Raw genomic sequence first — 17,531 nt, forward strand, 5'->3', positions numbered from 1 at the left:
AGAAAAAAAAATACAACATGCTGTAAAAGATCTTGCTGCTTGCAAAAATTTTAGAGATTCCCAGGCAGAACGTGCTCCCTTTTTACTTAGCATGTCATTTGCCTTAAAATTTCTTCATCCTCTGGCCATGTTTCACATTTCTGCTCGAAGAGTTGTGAAGACAACATAACTTTGTTTAAGTGTGTGTGACAGTAACTCGGCTACTGCAGCTAGCATCATAAATCCATCACTTGCCTGTTTTATGCCAAATGCTTTAAGCCATGAGACGCTCAGATGGAGGTCCAGGTTGTGGCTGACTCTGCCCAAGATGCAAGAGCCTCTTAAGCTTCTGCCTTTTGCAAAGGGCACTACCGTAGTTATCAAGCGGAATTTAACATAGTACCCCAGAGTAGCCAACAATAAAATACATTTAATTCCCCGATCTAAATGAACAAGGTTCTCCTGTCTGACCTAACTAACCCAGATAACTTGGCTCAAAGGGTGTTGCTCTTAACTGTATTTGTGGTCTAGCCATGAGAGGGAGACAGAGATTTAAGGACTGTGATTTGACTGCATCAGGAGCAGTTTTTCCACAGTGAAAGAGGCTTCATCTGAATTTTCTGTACTCACCAGCTAGGACAGCAGCATGAATGTGCGTGGAGGGAGAACACACAGTGGGCTCTAGCAGTGCAGTACCTAAGTTGCTGGGTATGTCTCTCAGATTTTTTGCCTGGTTTATCCAGAACTCTGAGCTCGCTCGTTGAGCAAGAGTCCTTCACAGGGTCTTCATTCCCCTTTGGATGAAGCCTTCCTGACAGTAATTCTTGCAGTGAGGGTCGGAGGTTGCAGTCTGATCTCAGGCTCTGGAATGAGACTTTCTACCTCAGGGGCTGCAGGGCTGGGACCTGAGCAATTAGACAAACCGTTGAAGTTAATGACTCATAGGTTATCGTGTCATGGTGTCAAGGAACTTTATGTGTTTTCCCTCAAAGCCAAAGCAAACTAAATTCAGAGAAGCATAAATGAAAGGAGAAAAGCAAGTGTTCAGGCTCACTGCAGAGTTAGTGACACATGAGGCTTGCTGAAGCCTGAGGTGGGCTGGGACATGGAGATTGATGGTCCATGCTTTTTAACAGATGTGCGGTTTTGTGGGAAGGCCAAAACCCTGTGGCTCCAAAACAAGGGATGGCCTTGGGAATCCTCCAGTAGATCAGTTACTTGAATATTTTTCTTCTGTGTAGAAGCTTGTGCTTCCAGCATGTCTACAGCATTTACCACAGTGGACAGCTCAGCCTTGGGAAACGCTCTCCTGTCGAGGCGTTGCTCTGCACACTGGACTTCCCAATCCTGTCATCTCTGGTGTGGCTGTGAGAGAAGAACCAGTTCCTTCCTGGGTCTCCAATTCTTCTACTAAAAAAATTAAATACAAACTTATGTTTGTAGCTTTTAGGAGATAAATGCAATCATCCACAGAGGAAGAGTTTGTCTTTTTTTTAAAAAATGTTATTACACTGAAATGATATTAAAAAGCATTCAGTTTAGGTAACACACCAAGAGATTAGCAGGCAAGTTAGCTGTGGAAGGGAGCAGCTCATCTCAGACCATTGTCTTAAGCTTTTTTGCTGTCCATAAAGATGAAAGATAATCAGATTTGTCATTTTTTTGTTACCAAATTAAAACATTAAAGCTTGGCTTATGAGTCAGTATTACCTTGGGCTGATCCTGAGTTCAGTTTTGAATATTATCTGTTGAACCTTAGATCTTTTCTGTGACGTGTAACATCAAGGTGTTTCTAAGACAGTCCACCCCACCAGAAGACCTGTGCTTGTGCTCCTAAAGCAGGTTTAGATGCTCTTTCTGTCACTATATTGTGTGTTCTTTATTCTAGGCAGATATTTTTCTCTCCTTTTTTCTCTTTCCCCTCCCAGTGGTTTTCCCAAATCACAGGCCCTTCTCTTGATGTCAATTGTACAAATCTCTCTAGGCCACATGCTGCTTTGAGGGTGAGGCTGGTTTTAGTTAAGACCATAATTGTCAGCAGTAGGGTGGGAGCAATGCAAGTCCACATCTGCTGAGCTTCTCTGTATTTTGTTGTTGAATTCCAGCAATTATGCCTGAAGTGTTACAAGTTTGCATGCTCTTCCCATAGGCGAGCCAGAAGGCAAGATGTCAAATACGGTGACCCTGTTGCACAGTGCTGGGATGTGGAAGACAGTGAGTATTTTGCACCTTCCTTGCTCTTTAGTCACTTTGACAGAGACTTTGCTGTAAGAGTCTTCATCTGTCTGCGAAAACCTGCTGAGCCCGAAAGAATAACACTGTTAAAGCAGTTGCCTTTCCCACACTTCATATACATTACCCCTCCTGCAGTTAAATTTGGGGAGGCAGGGCTGATAAGGGGCAGCCAGCATGGGACAACACCCTCGCACCCCTTACAAGTGACCCTCCCCACCACTCACCAGGGGAAGGAAGGTGTGCCCGTGACACAAATACATCACACACATCCTTACAGGTAGCTACCAGGAGCTCCTTTCATACAGAAACAGGGGAGATAATCCCCCGAGGAAACCCACAGGGGTGAATGGGAACATGCCATCTTCTCCCCTTCCGCTGCATACACTTGACACAAGTCCCAAAGCCCAGCTCCAGATGCCAAACCAGCCCCTTGCCCTCCCTGCAGCTACTTAAATACTCCTGTTATTAACAAAAGCCTACCCCATCTCTCCCCGTCGGCTCCCCCCTCCCTTTCCCACACCCTCTTTTCAGATGCCAAAGGGTCTGGCTTGCTCCTTTGGCAACTGCAGCACTTCTCTTACAGTGAGCACTGTCAGTATGAAATCCTGCGGTTGCGCGGCAATCTCTGTGGCAGCGTAAAATAAATGAAAAGCATTCAAAGCCAAGCTTGGGTTTGTCTGGGGCTCTTCTAGCCACTTATTAAAGTGAACAACCCAGTCAAAACAGTATTGATTGTATTGCTGCACTGAACATTTGATTTGGGACGAGCCACCACTTTCCATTGATCTCTGGTTATTTTCGTGCCTCTGTGGTGTTGGATGCCTGCCGCAGATCTCGACGTGAGTCACTGCAGAAATCAGAGCTGCTTGCCACAGGATCAAAGACTTAAGTCTGTTGCACAGTATAGAGGACTTTGGACATGTGTGCTTGCAGACACAGTTAAAAAGTCAGGGTAAAATCTCATTTTCATTAAAGTCAACAACCAAACTCCTGCTCATTCCCAAGGGCCAGAATTTCCCCCCTTGCTGCTTACCATGGCTCTCCAAATAGTGGTATCTGAGACTGTGCAAAGCTCAAGGTTATAGAAACCCTAGCAGAAAGGCTGACAATGTCACATTTTCCTGGAAGGATAAAGAGTTGGCTTTACTAGACAAATGTAAAATGTCTTAGCACAGAAATTGGTATTAATCCTTTGCCCTGATGTAGTACCACCAAGAGAAATTTTATCTAGCTGGGGATGACCCCTGCGTGCCATAAAACCGTGAAGCTGACTTGTGCCACTCCAAGCTTTTGGCTTACTTACGCCATTTGTGATAATTAATAACATTACGGCCCCAAAACCTATTTAAATTCAGTGCTCCACTGTGTGAAATTCCCTCCCAGAGACTTCATTGGCTGCATGAAGTTGTTTGGCTCTACTGAAATCTCAGTGGCACAGTGAAATAGAAGAAAAGCATTTAATGCAAAGAGCTTGAATTCCTATAGATCTCATATAGGTACTTATTATATTGAAAAAAACAACCCAAAATTGTATTCATTTTGTTGTTGAGCTAACTTTGCGTTTAGGAGACACCACTGCTTTCACCTTCCTTTCTATTATTGGCAGGCCATAAGAAACAGCTTTAGTCTGGTGGTAAGGCAGGTAAGCACAGATAAGATGGAGTGGAAAGGGAAATGGAGATGCAGTGATTAGAAATTACTTGCTCAGGTTTACAAAAGGCCAAGAAGGGATCCCAGATCTGCTCATGGCTCCTTCAATGTTTGCTTTGAAACATACTACAGAGCATTTGAAATTATACTGAAGGAAGGTAAACTTCAGTTTACTTTAGCCCTGCGACTCCTTTAAAGTGGGACGAACAAAGCAGACAGTACAATCTACCTTTAGCAGCCTTAGCTCATGTTTAGTAGTTGCATTACTTAAAGGAAAAATACAGGTCACATTTTAAATTCCTCAAAGGTGAAAGCCTCTACTTTAAAATGGACCAAGCTCGTGATATAGATTTTATTGACCTCCTTAAAAACCAGTTGCACTGAAGGAAGGTTAGCAGCCACCTCTAAATCCTCATAGTTATAGTTTAAGCTAAAAGTTAAGTTTCCTTTTGCATTTTTATAATTCACTCACTCTTATAGCATCTGGTCTGAATCAGGCTATTTTCCCAGTGCTTTAAAAACCAGGTCAGGGTTAATCTCCTGTACCATGTTTGCTTTCCAGGCATTAGTCATGAAACTGCTGATGAAAAGGTGATTTTTGGCATTGAATTTAATTCAACTTTTCTGGAATGTATTCCTAAGTCCCAGCAAGCCTCTATTAGGTGGTATATTCAACGCTCTGGAGAAGAACATCGAGAAGAGGTAAGTTATAGTCATCAGGGCAAGTTTCCTCTATAGAGAATTCAGCTGAGCATTGAAAGGCAGGAGTTATTGGGATTAGTCAATGTTTTACTTTTCCTTGCCTCACCTTAGGTATCACATAGCATTCTGGTATCACCATTTGGGGCATGCAGTGGGGAAGAGAGAAGCCATTTGCACGGTGTCATAAACAGAGTTAGATATTTATTTTGACTTACATTCTCATTCTACTATAAAAAAAAAAAAGAAAAGATAAATTAAGGTTTAAATAGTGGTAAAAAAAAATAGTACTAAAAAAAGAACCCCTTTTGTCCAGTAATTAACACAACAACTACTTCTGTAGGTAAAAGTGTGTTCAAAACCCTTTATTTTAATAAAATCTCTCCTCTATTTATTGTTTGGTTGCATTCCCTTATCATGATAAGCAGTGTAGCAAAGAATTTGTGTATGGCTTGCTGCTTCTCTCCATCTCTCCCCAGAGAAGGTGTGGTATGTGCAGTAAAAAGCTTTTTATTTGCTTTCTTTTTTGTTAGTGGAGTCTGAGAATTTTTCTTAAATGGCAGTCTGCGCTGATGCAGAGCTGTCAGGTTAAAGAATTGCACCTTGCATCTGGAGTAGAAAGCAGTGAGACTTGTGATGGCCCTTAATTCCTGCAGGAGGCAGGTTTGGGTTTCTCACTGGTGGAGAAGCCCTGGAGAAGCCTCAGGTCCCCTCATATCCCCTGCACAATTTCCTGCTGATTCGTCTCTGATCTAGTGACAAAAGGGCCCTCTGATGTGCCCAGAAGGTCGATGTGCTGGGACTGATTTGGACTGGGTCTGACTGAGTTTCAAACCTCAGGAGTTTTCACAGCCTTTCTCTTACATGAGTGATTTTGTGTCTGAGGCCAAGTCCTGCTGTGATGGCAACCATGGCAACGGGGAAGGAGAAGGGAAAAGAGCTGCCCTTTCAAGTGAGCTGGTCCCAGGTGTTAGGTGTGCTTTTCTGTTAAATATTCACCTGAAACAAAAATTAGAATAAATGAGAGGAACTATCAAACACCCAGCCAGTCTTCCACTCCCAATGATAATTCATCCTATGAGACTTTCTGAGTGCCGAAAATGTGCTGGTTCTTTCAAAAGGTGGGGAGATGCAGGCCAGGGCAGGTGCCCAGGAAAGCATCACCTCTGGGTGAGGTGCAACTCATGGCAGTAGCCCCAGTGTCACAACCCCAGTTACATCTTGGCCAGAAAGCCAGAGTAAGAGGATACAAGGCACTTCTGATTTTCTACCAGATGAGACAAAAAAAGCCCACAAGGCTGTATATGGACTATACACTGCAGTACTTTTAATTTACTTCCCTTCTCTTACTCATGCTTTGGATTGGCAAAGCTTCTTTGCCGAGAGTAGAAATTTAATTAATAAGTAGACACAGTGCTTCCCACAACATGCACTAAACACCCAAACTAAAGAGGCTATTGGTTTGAAATACCACCTCTACCCTCCATGACAGTCCATGCTTGGAAAAAAAAGTGGTCCTCTGATCAGCTGGCCAAGCGCACTGTCAGCCACAGGTGGTTGAAGTGAAAACCTGGCTAGAAGTATATCAGCCTTTAAAGACCTATGGGCATTCGTTTTTTGTGCTTCAGTTGATTTACCTTTCACTGTCCTGTACAGAAGACTCTGCGTTCTACCTCCCTAAGGCAGCAGTTTGTAAATGCACCTACATATTTGATCAGGGAAACAAGTAAAGTACTTGCTTAATTCTAACGGCTCTTTTAAGTAAATTTAAGCAGAGAGTGAACAGGTTTTTGGCTGGGGGGGGTGTGTTGTTTGGTTTGTTTATTTTTTTCCCTTTTTTCAGAACAGGAAGTTATGTCAATTTTTGAGGAGACTCAATCATTTTTTAAAATAATGTATTGTAATTACAGCATGTGCCTGAGGTGCTCAACCAAAGCTACAAGCTTTGTGCAAAGCAGCCTGTTCTCTGTGAATAATGTAATTTTTCTGTATTGTCAGAAGTCAGACTTTCAAGATTTGAAAGCCTCTTTTGGAGGGCTGCTTTTGAGTTTTATCTGTGTCAATTTAGGGAAAAAAACTATCAGTTGATTTTCTCATAAATCGCAAGTTCAGAGAGGCCTCTGAAGGTCAGGAAGCCAAGCTCAAGCTTTCTTATTTGATTGTAGAACAAACTGCAGGTCAAACCAAATTTTGAACAAAGTTAGGGCAGGCTAACCTATATGGCATAGCCTAAGTTAATGCTATGTTATTTTTTGCCACACTTTATATTTCCATAAGGTTCATTCTGGCAGTGGCCTGGCCTCTGCTACATTTTATGGGCCAAATGCCAGCTACCCAGGCACGGTGACGTCCAGTTACTGCAGGACTGCCCCAGGTGGCAAGATGTGCGCGCTGAAAGAGAGTAGGAGAATGTGCGCGTATGTGTGATGGCATTTGAAGGTCCAGCAAGCACACAGGGAACATCTTTGCACATTAGGAGCCTTCTACAGCAATGTTTACTGGGCTTGCTCTGTGTAAACAGTCTGACATCTGTTTGTGAGATAAAAGCAAAGCTTTGCTAAAAGGCTAGATTAACCTTTGAGGCAAATTTAGAAGAAAATTTGAAGGAGAAATCTGCAGACAGATTTTCTACATTATGAATGCTAGGAGTAGGCAAATAGCTTTTTACCACATATTGTCCCTAAAGCCATAGCAGTGTTTCTGTGATCTAGCTTTGATAAAATAGAAGTCAGAGCACATGTTCCACAGCTCCTTGGGGTGGTTTTCTTAGTTTATTTTTATATATTTTTTTGCAGTCTTTGAAGATAAGTCTATATAAATGCATATGCACACATTGATGATTACAGGATCAGATCACTTAAAGACAGCGTATAGTTATTAGTTTTGTTTGATTCCTGCCAGAAAAATCTCATAGTAACAGAATTTCTAGTATTTCGACTGAGGTTAATTCAAGGGTCCTAAGAGCTTGAGCTTCTGAGCAAACTCAGCTTGCACATCTTGAATGATCATATTGGGAGACACCATTTTTAGCAGAAGAAAAGGAAAAGAAGCTTTTTTGGTTATTTTTTAAGATAAATTTATTAATCTGGAAATAACAATTTCAAATGCATTTTCCTAAAGTTAAATTCCTAATTTCATATATTGCTGCCTAAATAAATGACTGGGTCTGTAGAGATGCTGAACAATCATTCCTCCTATTAGATAGAATAAAGGTATTTGCAGGTTAAAATGTTAATCTTTTGATAATTTGGGGATCCAAAAATTCAGAATTTCAGGTTTTCTAATTTAACTTATCAGTGAAAATTAATTCATTGGTATTAGAGACTAATCAGAGGCCTTCTTAGGAAATCCAAAGATCGACAGAGTAATTGACTCTCTTTTTAAAGTACTTCAGTTTGACAAAAATACCATATGTGACAAGAATTGTGTGGTCATGTTTAATGTGTAGCTTGATCTTTGCTCAGCCCATGCTTTACCATAACTTTTCCCATTACAATTATGTTTTCTGCTCTCTCTCCCCCTTCCCGCAGCAGATTTCTCAAATAACACTGTACATTTTTTTTAGTGCATGTCTTAGCGGTGTAACTTATTGTGATGACGATACCATGCTTTGCGAATGACTCTGTGCACCTGGAACTTAGGTTACGGACTTTTAGTTCCAGGGCTGGAACTGTAACGTCTCAGCAAGTCTTTAAACCTGGTTTTACAAATAGATGGCTATGCAGTGTCCCAGACATGCACTACAGCTTCCTGAGGGAAGGAAAAGTGCGAAATCCAGACTAGATGGGAAGCGTTTGGCCCAGCAGGATGTCCCCGACATTTCACCCTTAGGGTCATGGTTCAGAATGTGACTTCCAGGCAGAGCGACCTGTGGGGAGGGACAGGATCTCCTGTGGCACAGGAGCTGTCACCAGGTCGTTTTGCTGCCAGTAGGAGTACATTTTCCTGTAGTTTGGGGCCATTTTAAGGTCAGGAGTCAAATATCTAGTGCTTTTGTGTTTAGTGCTGCTCACGCAATTGATCACGTTTGTTCCTGTGCATGCAGGGTTAGTCACTGAGATGAGGGAGAGCATTTCGGTGGCGAGAGTTCATAAAAAAAGTGAGGACATCATCTGTTCATAATGTCTTAAACTGCTGAAGTTTTCTGAAGCTTAAAAGAGATATTTATTTATTTCTCAAAGAAATTCCTATATGTTATGTTATGTATATAATAGGTCTCAGGGCTGCAAAAAGCAAATGCATGGCTCCCATTAGTTCTGGTGTCCCATGGCTCTGAAAACTATTAACCCCCCTGCTTCAGGCAGCCCTTCTCCCCGAGACTCCTGCAGCTCCAGGTCTGCCAAGCTGCCACATCCCCTTACAGGGGACACAACAAGCCACACGGTCTGAAGTGACAGATTAGGTGCAGATCTCTTTCAGTTCTCTTTTCCCTGCTCTAGTCATACCTAGGGGTGAAAATAAATCCACTGAAAGGCAGGAGGACGTTCCAGTTTCTTCTTCAGCAAGTCTCACCATTTCCATATTCCTGCCCCACTGCCTGGGCTGTGTTTTTCTGATGGACCCAGCTTAACGAGCATTTGATGTTTTGGTAGATAGGAGACCATGACCCACTCTTGGACAGAACATCTTCCTAGGCACAGGAGTGTGACCTGGCTCCCCTGTTGGAGCAAAGAGATATTGTTTCCTTTCCACATTTTAGCCAGACTGAGAAGACATTTTTCAGTCTATCCAAGACATAAGTTCCCATATCTTTTTGTGGCTGGAAATTTTTGTGTCATGATGGCAATTTTCTTTGTAACAAGCTTCTGGTCAGCAGCATCTTGTGAAAAAAGCTCAGAGATTCATTGCCAGCCCTAAAATACGAGAGCTGGATGACAGCTGAGTAAGGAAGAGGACATAAGCCACGGTTTGAGTTTACAGTAGTATCTTCTGTTAGAAGGGTATAATTCAGTGTTTGAATTCCTTGGCCAAACAGAAAGAGGTCAAGAGGAGGAAAAATAAGAAGAGATTCATTCTGCAGCCTAGGGACAACTTAAAGCTCTCATGCTTTCACTCTTTTATTATATGACTCACTGGGGTTTTTTTTTCTTTCCTTAATACCTTGAGATTCTTATGTAAGACTAATATTTTGGACAGATTCTTAGGGGAAAAATAAAAGAACTAACTCTGAACTGAGATACAACACATGACATTTCTGCTTTGATTTGGATATATTGTGGGGATAGGAGTTTAAAATTTAGTCTCAGAATAAGAAGTTAGCTTTACCTTGAAAAATAATAGGAATCATGCTTCTCCATAATGACGTTGTACCAGCAACGTGTTCTTCATTCTTCCTGACTCTTCTTGGTAAATAAAAAAGATGTTTAAAAAAAAAAGAACATAAAAGAGAGAAATTAACTCTACAATTGTGCTGGAGTTAAATTAGTATTTTCCAAGTACAAGAGAAAGAAAATCATGTGTAACTATAATGCCAAAAAAAATCCCCAGAGTGATGTTTATTTCCAGTCAAATGATGAGGATGAAGAAGAAAATAACAGAAAAACAAAGACAAATGTGAGTTCTCAGCAAATGTTCCTTATTTTCTTTTCTCCTCCTCTCAATTTGTTCAGGGGTTGCAGCTAGTCCATTATTAGTCCAGCTTTACCTCTAACATTTTTTCACATGTTGATTAATGAGGGGAGGCAGGCTTTGAAGCCACTTTCTTCTCCCAGACAGGTGCAGTGTTTTAACTGTGAAAGAGTTGACATGTGAATTATTTGTAAAGAGGGAGCTATCTAAACACATCATTAGCAAAGGACAAAGCGCATTGACCTAACCTGGTGCCACAGCACTTTCAAATCCTTGGTTGTTTTCCAACTTAATGATTGTTTAAAGATTTGCCATCATTATTGGCAAAGCCTATTTTTCCTCCATTGTTAAATTAAGGTGTGAAAATCAAGTGTTTGATTTGCACGGACATCTTTTTGCTTTGTCAAATATCGCCAGTATCTATGGCATGTGTCATAATTCGGGTAATGTAATATTAGGCAAATTTATGTGCTTATCATGAAGGATGAAAAGTACAATTTGTTGATAAAAAACTGTCAAAAAACAGCTCCCAATCCACTAAGAAAAGAAAGTTTATGGCAATCAATTGCTTCATTTTTGTGGTTTATAATTTGTTCCCTATTGAACAAAATTATGTCTCTCATGTTTAATTTTTATTGTATGCTTAAGTTTAAGCACATGTCGACAAGTTTTTATGAATTAAACCCTTTGTGCTTCTGAATTGTTAAATCCTATTTGCAAATATTTTAGGAGAGTTATTGATTATGACATATCAGGGGGGAGGGGAGCAGTGCATCCACAATTGACCTAAACAAATTGATGTCTTTTATCTACCTAGTCTTTTCATTTTCCTCAGAATTTAATAAAATATGTTTTACATCTATAGGTCAGGAACCAAAGAGCACATTAAGCATTCAAGTGAAAGGTTAAAGATCTACTACCAAGTAACGAAATGCCAGGTGTTTATGAAACTCCAGAGCCCTGTGGGGGGAAAAGTAGAGAGGAAAGACAGGAAGAGTTCTGAACCTATGGGTAAAACAACATAAACAGGATACCAAAAAGAGAAGCGAGGCGGGAAAACAATAATGAAGTGTTGCTCAATACGTGTGAAATTGGAGCCATAATTTCATCCTGCCAGAGGATAAGAAAGGAATGAATGATGAAGGTACAGAGGAGGAGGTGACAGTCACCGTAAATCAATATCCAAGGTTAACACAGGACATTCTGTAAGAACGCTGCTTCATTAAAAATAGGAGTTGTGATGGGCTGGGATTAAGGGACACAACCAATTTAGACTCTGTTAGCTTTCTCTGGGGTATCCAAGGCAGAGGGGGGGCATCTCCATCAGTTAACACGTTTATGGCTAGAAAGTGACAGCTGCTACACAAATGGTAAGTAGTTATGAGTAGCAGGGTGCTGGACTTGGGGGTCCAGTGATCTTTTCAAGTCTAGATCTGCCATTATTCTGCCTTCCTTTCACTTAAAATAGGCGAAACACTAGTGAGGGCTCTTTGGACTGGCACCCAGCCAGCCGAAACCGCCAGCTGGAGATCTTCCAAGTGTAGGAGCTACACAGCTGTCAAGGCATTCAAGACTACAATACTGGCAGAGCCACTGATAGGCAGATGCTACTGCTGCAATTGCATCAAGCCCTGGGCTCAAAGAGATCAGTCCTCTTTTCGCTCAAACAATGTGGGAACTCGGTCTTTGCATAGTGCCTTATGAAACCCAAACGTCTGGAAATTATCTGCTTCTTCCCATCCTTCTCCCTAAGTTTCTCAGACTTGGGTCTTCATGTTGACATGAAGCCTGTGGAAAAGAGGGGCTTCCTTCTCATATTGTAGCAGTCAAGCCTCTGAGCACTTCCACCTGGCCCCTGCTCCTGCTTCTCTCTGTGGAGTACAGCACCACAAGGAAACACCTGCCCTAGACATATTTCTGCCTACAGCTACTCATTTGTGATTCATTTATACATTTTATGCTCCTGTATTTACTGTAAGAAAGGTACATTTACTCAGAATGAAGTGTCACAGCTGATAAACTTGAGGACTACTGCCCTATGCTGTACGTTCTGGAGGTGAAAAGGTGTTCTTTTCCAGTCTGTCTCCCTGCTACCTTCTGGGTATGTGCTTGTGTTCTGACCGTGATTTCTCTGGTTCAGAATCAGTGTAGCAAATCAAAAGTAGCTTGTGCTCACGTAGCACCTGTTGTCAGGACAATCGATTTTCCAGGAATTTCCTGACATTAGTATGATTTCACCCTGCTGGTGCCAAGTAGGCATGCTTATATACAGTTTACAAACTAGATAACTAAAGCTCAGGATTGACCCACCACCGTCAACTGGTGGTAGGAGCCAAAAAGTACTTGGCCACAGAACCAGGCAGTCGGAGACACGTTCTGACCAGGCTTTTGTACCAGTTGATTTCTTGTCTCTGCTGCAGTCACATCAATGGTAGGACACAGGCCTATATCCGTCCATCTGCAAATCTATCTATGCACCTACCTACATACCTACTTACCTACCTACCTACTTACCTAATCTGTATGTCACTGAAGGCTGTTACAGCTGATTGCTGATTGTTTTTTCTGGTGATCTTTAAATGGTCTTTCAAATTATTTAACCCTTCCAAAGTTGTTATCAAAGACACTTAGAAAGGATAAAGCTAAAAGCCCTGAGAGGTCATCTCATCCATCTCTTTGCTCCAACAGACCCTGTTATGATAAAGTACTAGTGAGTTAGAACCATAACAGATGTAGAATCAGATGTATGTATACATTTTTCCCATGGAGTAGAAGAGGGAATCATGTGCAGATTTTTTACATAAAGAAACAGTGTGTAGCTTACCCACTGTGAATAAATCTAATTTAGTCATCTTTATGCCTCCCTGATCTTCATCCTCTGAAGTTTGCTGGAGGGTCAGATGTGCACTCTGGGAAATTTTCCAGATTGTGTGTTGGTTCTTTCTGCCTCCACTCCCCCTTCTTAAACCCACGGCTCAGCCTCGTGCTGAAGTTTTTCTACATTAGAGCAATGCCACCAGCAGTGCTGAGGCTGGGTTTAAGGCCCTGGCTTTGCTGCGGCTGAGCAAGCTGCGCTCCAGGTCCTTTGGTGCCATTGTGTGCTGCAGCCTCTGTGTGGCAGCAGAACATAGCACGCCTGGGAGGTGACAGCTTTGGACTAGACCAGGATCATTGTCAAAGGAAATGCTGGTGTTGGACACTGGCAGTTAGGGCTCTGCTTTCCACTTCCAACTAAACATATTAATCTACTTCCAGTAAAGATACTAATTTCTATATGATCTTTGGCAAATCACTTACCTTCCTCTATGTTCCCCAGCTGCAAAAATACTAGGCACCCAGTGCCCCATCCTGGATTTGGGGGTGGGGGTGTAATGCCTTTTCTGATGGTGTTATTGCTTTAAGGTACACCTTGTTTTTAACACATGAGATTGTGCTGTATTTTTTAAAATATTTCCATTTGTAAGGAAATTGCTGCTATACTCTGACAGACTTCAACTCTCACTTGCAATTTCATTCTTTTCTTTGGTTTTCTATTTTCCAGTAATTTCTTCACAGATCTTGAAGTCAAAACAATAAAAGAATTGTGCTGGGTTGTATTTGTCTAACCTCTTTGGATGCTTTTAATCACTTCTCAATGAGTCAAAGCCAGGATTGACTTCCCTTTGTGAAACCCAGTTGAAGAAGATCAGAATCACACTATTTCACTTTAAAAAACAGCAGTAGTATTTATTTTCAGTGTAGCAGTACCTCTGCTCTCCAGATATATACAAGCACCCAAGTATACTGGGTGCATTACAGATACCTCAAGAAAAGCAGTTAAGAAAAGGGTGGGATTTGTGCCACTAAATAGCTACCCTTCCTTGGAGAATGTAGTCTAACTTACTGCACTGTGGTGTGATGAGTGTCATTGTCTGTCCTTTCAGCTGTGCAGCATGTATCTTTCACTACTGCATGCTGAAATGTCAGTGATACAGATGCTATAGTTAGGAGCAGAACTCAGACATTGAAAGGGTCTCCTGGTATCTGGCCCAGCTGCACGTGCCCCACCATGTGCCGGCATGCCGTGTACCGGCCGAACCTCTTCTCCACCTCAGCAAGGCGCTGTTTTGCCAATGAAACTCACGTATCGCATTCTTCTTTCTCCAACTCCACAGCTGAAGCCTGACGAAAGGATCATCAAAACAGAGCATGGGCTGCTCATCCGCAGCTTGCAAAGAAGGGATGCGGGAGCCTATTTCTGCAAAGCCCAGGAACACACCTTTGTCCACACCATAGTGAAGCTGAACTTAAATGTCATTGAGAACGGGCAAATGGAAAGCACTCAGAAAACTGAGGACGAGGAGGGCAGGGTGAGGGATTTGCTGACGGAGTCCCGGCTGAGGTACAAGGACTACATCCAGCTCGTCAGCAGCCCCAGCTTTAGCCTGGATGAGTACTGTGAACAGATGTGGCACCGGGAGAAACGGCGGCAGCGGAACAAAGGTGGTGCCAAATGGAAGCATGTGCAAGAGATGAAAAAAAAGCGAAACCGAAGGCACCATGAGCCAGCCAGGCCACCGTCTACGTAGTCTGTAAATGTTATTTAAAGAAAGGACATTTTCCATGAAAAAAAAAATAAATTACTGTGTTCTGTTTTTGTGCATCTTGCCTACGAATTAGTACTGCTTCTTATTGAAATCAGATAACTCGCCATCACTATTAATCTGTATGAGACTGTACAATGGGATTCGATACCAAATGAGACATTCCTTACTGGAGTACCACACACCAGGCAATAATTTCAAATGCATCCATTAAAAAGAAAAGATGTACACTTTTAGCTAATTTCTGGGTAGCCTGAGGCTACGTGAGCTGTGTTCTGTAATTCCTGCATAACTTTCACATAGGATTTAGTGTCAATGTTCCCATGTTAATATTTGCTGCCGCATTCCACCCCAGAGGTGGCTACATTTCAGGGGAGGGCAGATGTATTTCTAGTTCTTTGGCATCTTACTGAATAAGAAGCATGATAGAAATGTGTGACAGATCTGCAAAAATACCCACTCATTTACCCATCGGGCTTGTATACAGGCACATGGGTGGGGTTTGCTAGCACAGAGAGGCACAGCAAAAAATCAAATTAAGTATTGGCTTAAGGACAACTTTAATTCTCCCCATAAAAAACAGAGAAAGCATAATCATAGTTTAAGAGAGGGGAATTATCAAGCGTTACTCATTAGAATTTGAGTAGCCACCAGTTTACAGTCCATCTGCTGAAAAGAAATGTTGACTTTAATTGAAACTGCCACTAAGATGCTTGGGACTAAATTTCCTAAGTGGTCTGTGGGAGGTACGGGCACAAATCCTATTAACAAATAATGGGATTCCTGCCTGCACCTCTCCTAGCTCTCCAAAGCTTTGACTTTGCTTGTTTCTCTGGCCCTTTGCTAGCTTTGTTTTATGCAGAGGAAAAGAAAACTAAAAGACAACAACAAAGCTAAAATAAAAGACGATGAGGGAAAATATTTAGTGGCTGAGACCAGTGCTCTTGACACAGAGCTGACATTCCTCAGATGTGTGTATTCTTTGGGATTTTCTCCCAGAGATCTTATGTATTTTTAAGTTGAAAATTTACATTGTTGGAATTAATACTTTTATTATAATTAAATAAAACAAAAGATGTCCATGTGTAAATAAAACTTGTAAGTTAGAAATTTGCTCTATACCATAATTTCATTTGTAAAGTGTTCCTTGTTTCTGGGTTCATATTTTGGTCTTAATAGTGTAAATTTTTCCATATAAGCAAGAAACACTGACCTCATTCTTGTCTATTTTACATCAATGTGATTTCTTTTATTTTATTCCTGATATGCAGCAACAAACACAAGCTCAAAATCAGGCCTACTGTCTCTTCTCATGAATCACAGCCCCCCGTTCCTCTCTTCCATCTAACCTCCCTCCGTTTGCCTTTCACGCCTTTTTGAGTGTGAAATGACAAATTAGCTACTTCCTCACATGGAAGAGAGCTTTGATGGATACCAAAACGACAGGCTTTACTTGTTTCTCATGCATTCTACAGATCTGGAGAGCAAAATCTGTGGGAAACCTGTGTAATTGGTTGGTTCCTCATTAAGGAACCAAAAACATTGGCTCTGAAAGTTGTAGATCTGCCTTTGCCCATGCTGGTGTTTGTGTGCGCATTCAGTCCCTGATCGATAATTGTGTAGATCCAAATTGCATCGTTGTACATTTCCTCTCTGTTGAAAGTCAGATACGGCAAAGTGTTTGTCAGATTTCAAAAAGGAATCTCAGCTTACCCATGTTTCCTGTAAAACCCGAAAGCTGAGTTTGCATGTATTGTATGAAAGCCAGCGATACCATGTCATTAATTTTAGATGCTTTTTTAATAGGAGACGTATGAGTTAATTAGGAGATATTAGATAGCATGCGTACAATGCTTTGATAGTGTAAAGCACTGAGTGCTAAATATTATAAAATATGTCTGTGGGGAGAAGGGAATTTCTCAGCACAGGACCTTTAATCAGCAGGGCGACTGATGCTGAAGATACTAACCAGTTGTACAGTACTTTGAGAACCCGCAGAGAACATTTTGGCATTTTTGCTGCAAAATAACATAGGCCAGGCATTTCACAAGAGGCTCGTCATTTTGGGTACCTCGATTTTAAGGCCAATTAAGTCTACTTAAAGGAGGTATGGGGGGTATTACACTTTTACATATAAAGCACCCTAAGACCAGGATACTCAATATTCTTGGCTGGAAGGTTATGTTGTAATCATACACAACCTGCCCAATTATTCCTTATTAGATTTTTATCGGTCCACAAAGTCCCATTTCTCTGACTTGGACATTAAGTAAATGAGTGGAACCACACCAAGGCTATGGAATAACAGGTGGTCTGCATTCTCACGCACCGACAAAGGACCTCCTCTCTCCCCGGTGGTGACAGTGTAGTTCAATTACTGCATTTCAGACAACTCTCTTCACATGTTTGCCTATTTCATGAAAAAGAAAATTAGTTTCTTCTTCCATATTTTTAAATCATCTGATTTATGCTGAGATATGATTGAGGGTATGTATTCTACAGATGAAACCCCCACTGACTTTAGTAGAAGTCCGGGGTGACTAAAGGTCTCAGTGCTGGAAGCATTAGATTTAAATGGTTGAATTAAAATTTTATTACTCTTAAAAACAACTTTCATTTCTTTTATTTCAAATGTTGTTGCAATGAGATTCTTCTTAAAGAAATGACCTCATCAGTCTGGGGTACAGTGGTACCATAAAACCCCAAGTGAGATATAAGGCCTCTTCCATCATGGGAAATAAATTCAGTATCCTCCAACCTAGTGTGCTATACTGGGTTCATGCCACCCCAGGGAGGATATTTAATAACACTGCATAG

The 17,531-nt window shown here is 41.5% G+C and overlaps 1 protein-coding gene across 3 annotated transcripts in view; it reads left to right on the plus strand.

Annotated features, from left to right (window-relative positions):
* The window catches only part of SEMA3D (semaphorin 3D), a 143,636-nt gene extending 127,795 nt beyond the window's left edge, over window positions 1-15,841 (plus strand). For all 3 annotated transcript variants that reach the window (XM_064443768.1, XM_064443758.1, XM_064443750.1), the window contains exons 16-18: window positions 2,129-2,193; window positions 4,427-4,566; window positions 14,286-15,841. In XM_064443768.1, the coding sequence (XP_064299838.1) occupies window positions 2,129-2,193; window positions 4,427-4,566; window positions 14,286-14,699 (619 nt within the window). In that variant the 3' untranslated portion in view covers window positions 14,700-15,841. The remainder of the gene's footprint in view (window positions 1-2,128; window positions 2,194-4,426; window positions 4,567-14,285) is intronic.
* The last annotated feature ends 1,690 nt before the right edge of the window (window positions 15,842-17,531 follow it).

Source organism: Phalacrocorax carbo, chromosome 1 (genome assembly GCF_963921805.1).
Source record: "Phalacrocorax carbo chromosome 1, bPhaCar2.1, whole genome shotgun sequence".
Taxonomy (NCBI): domain Eukaryota; kingdom Metazoa; phylum Chordata; class Aves; order Suliformes; family Phalacrocoracidae; genus Phalacrocorax; species Phalacrocorax carbo.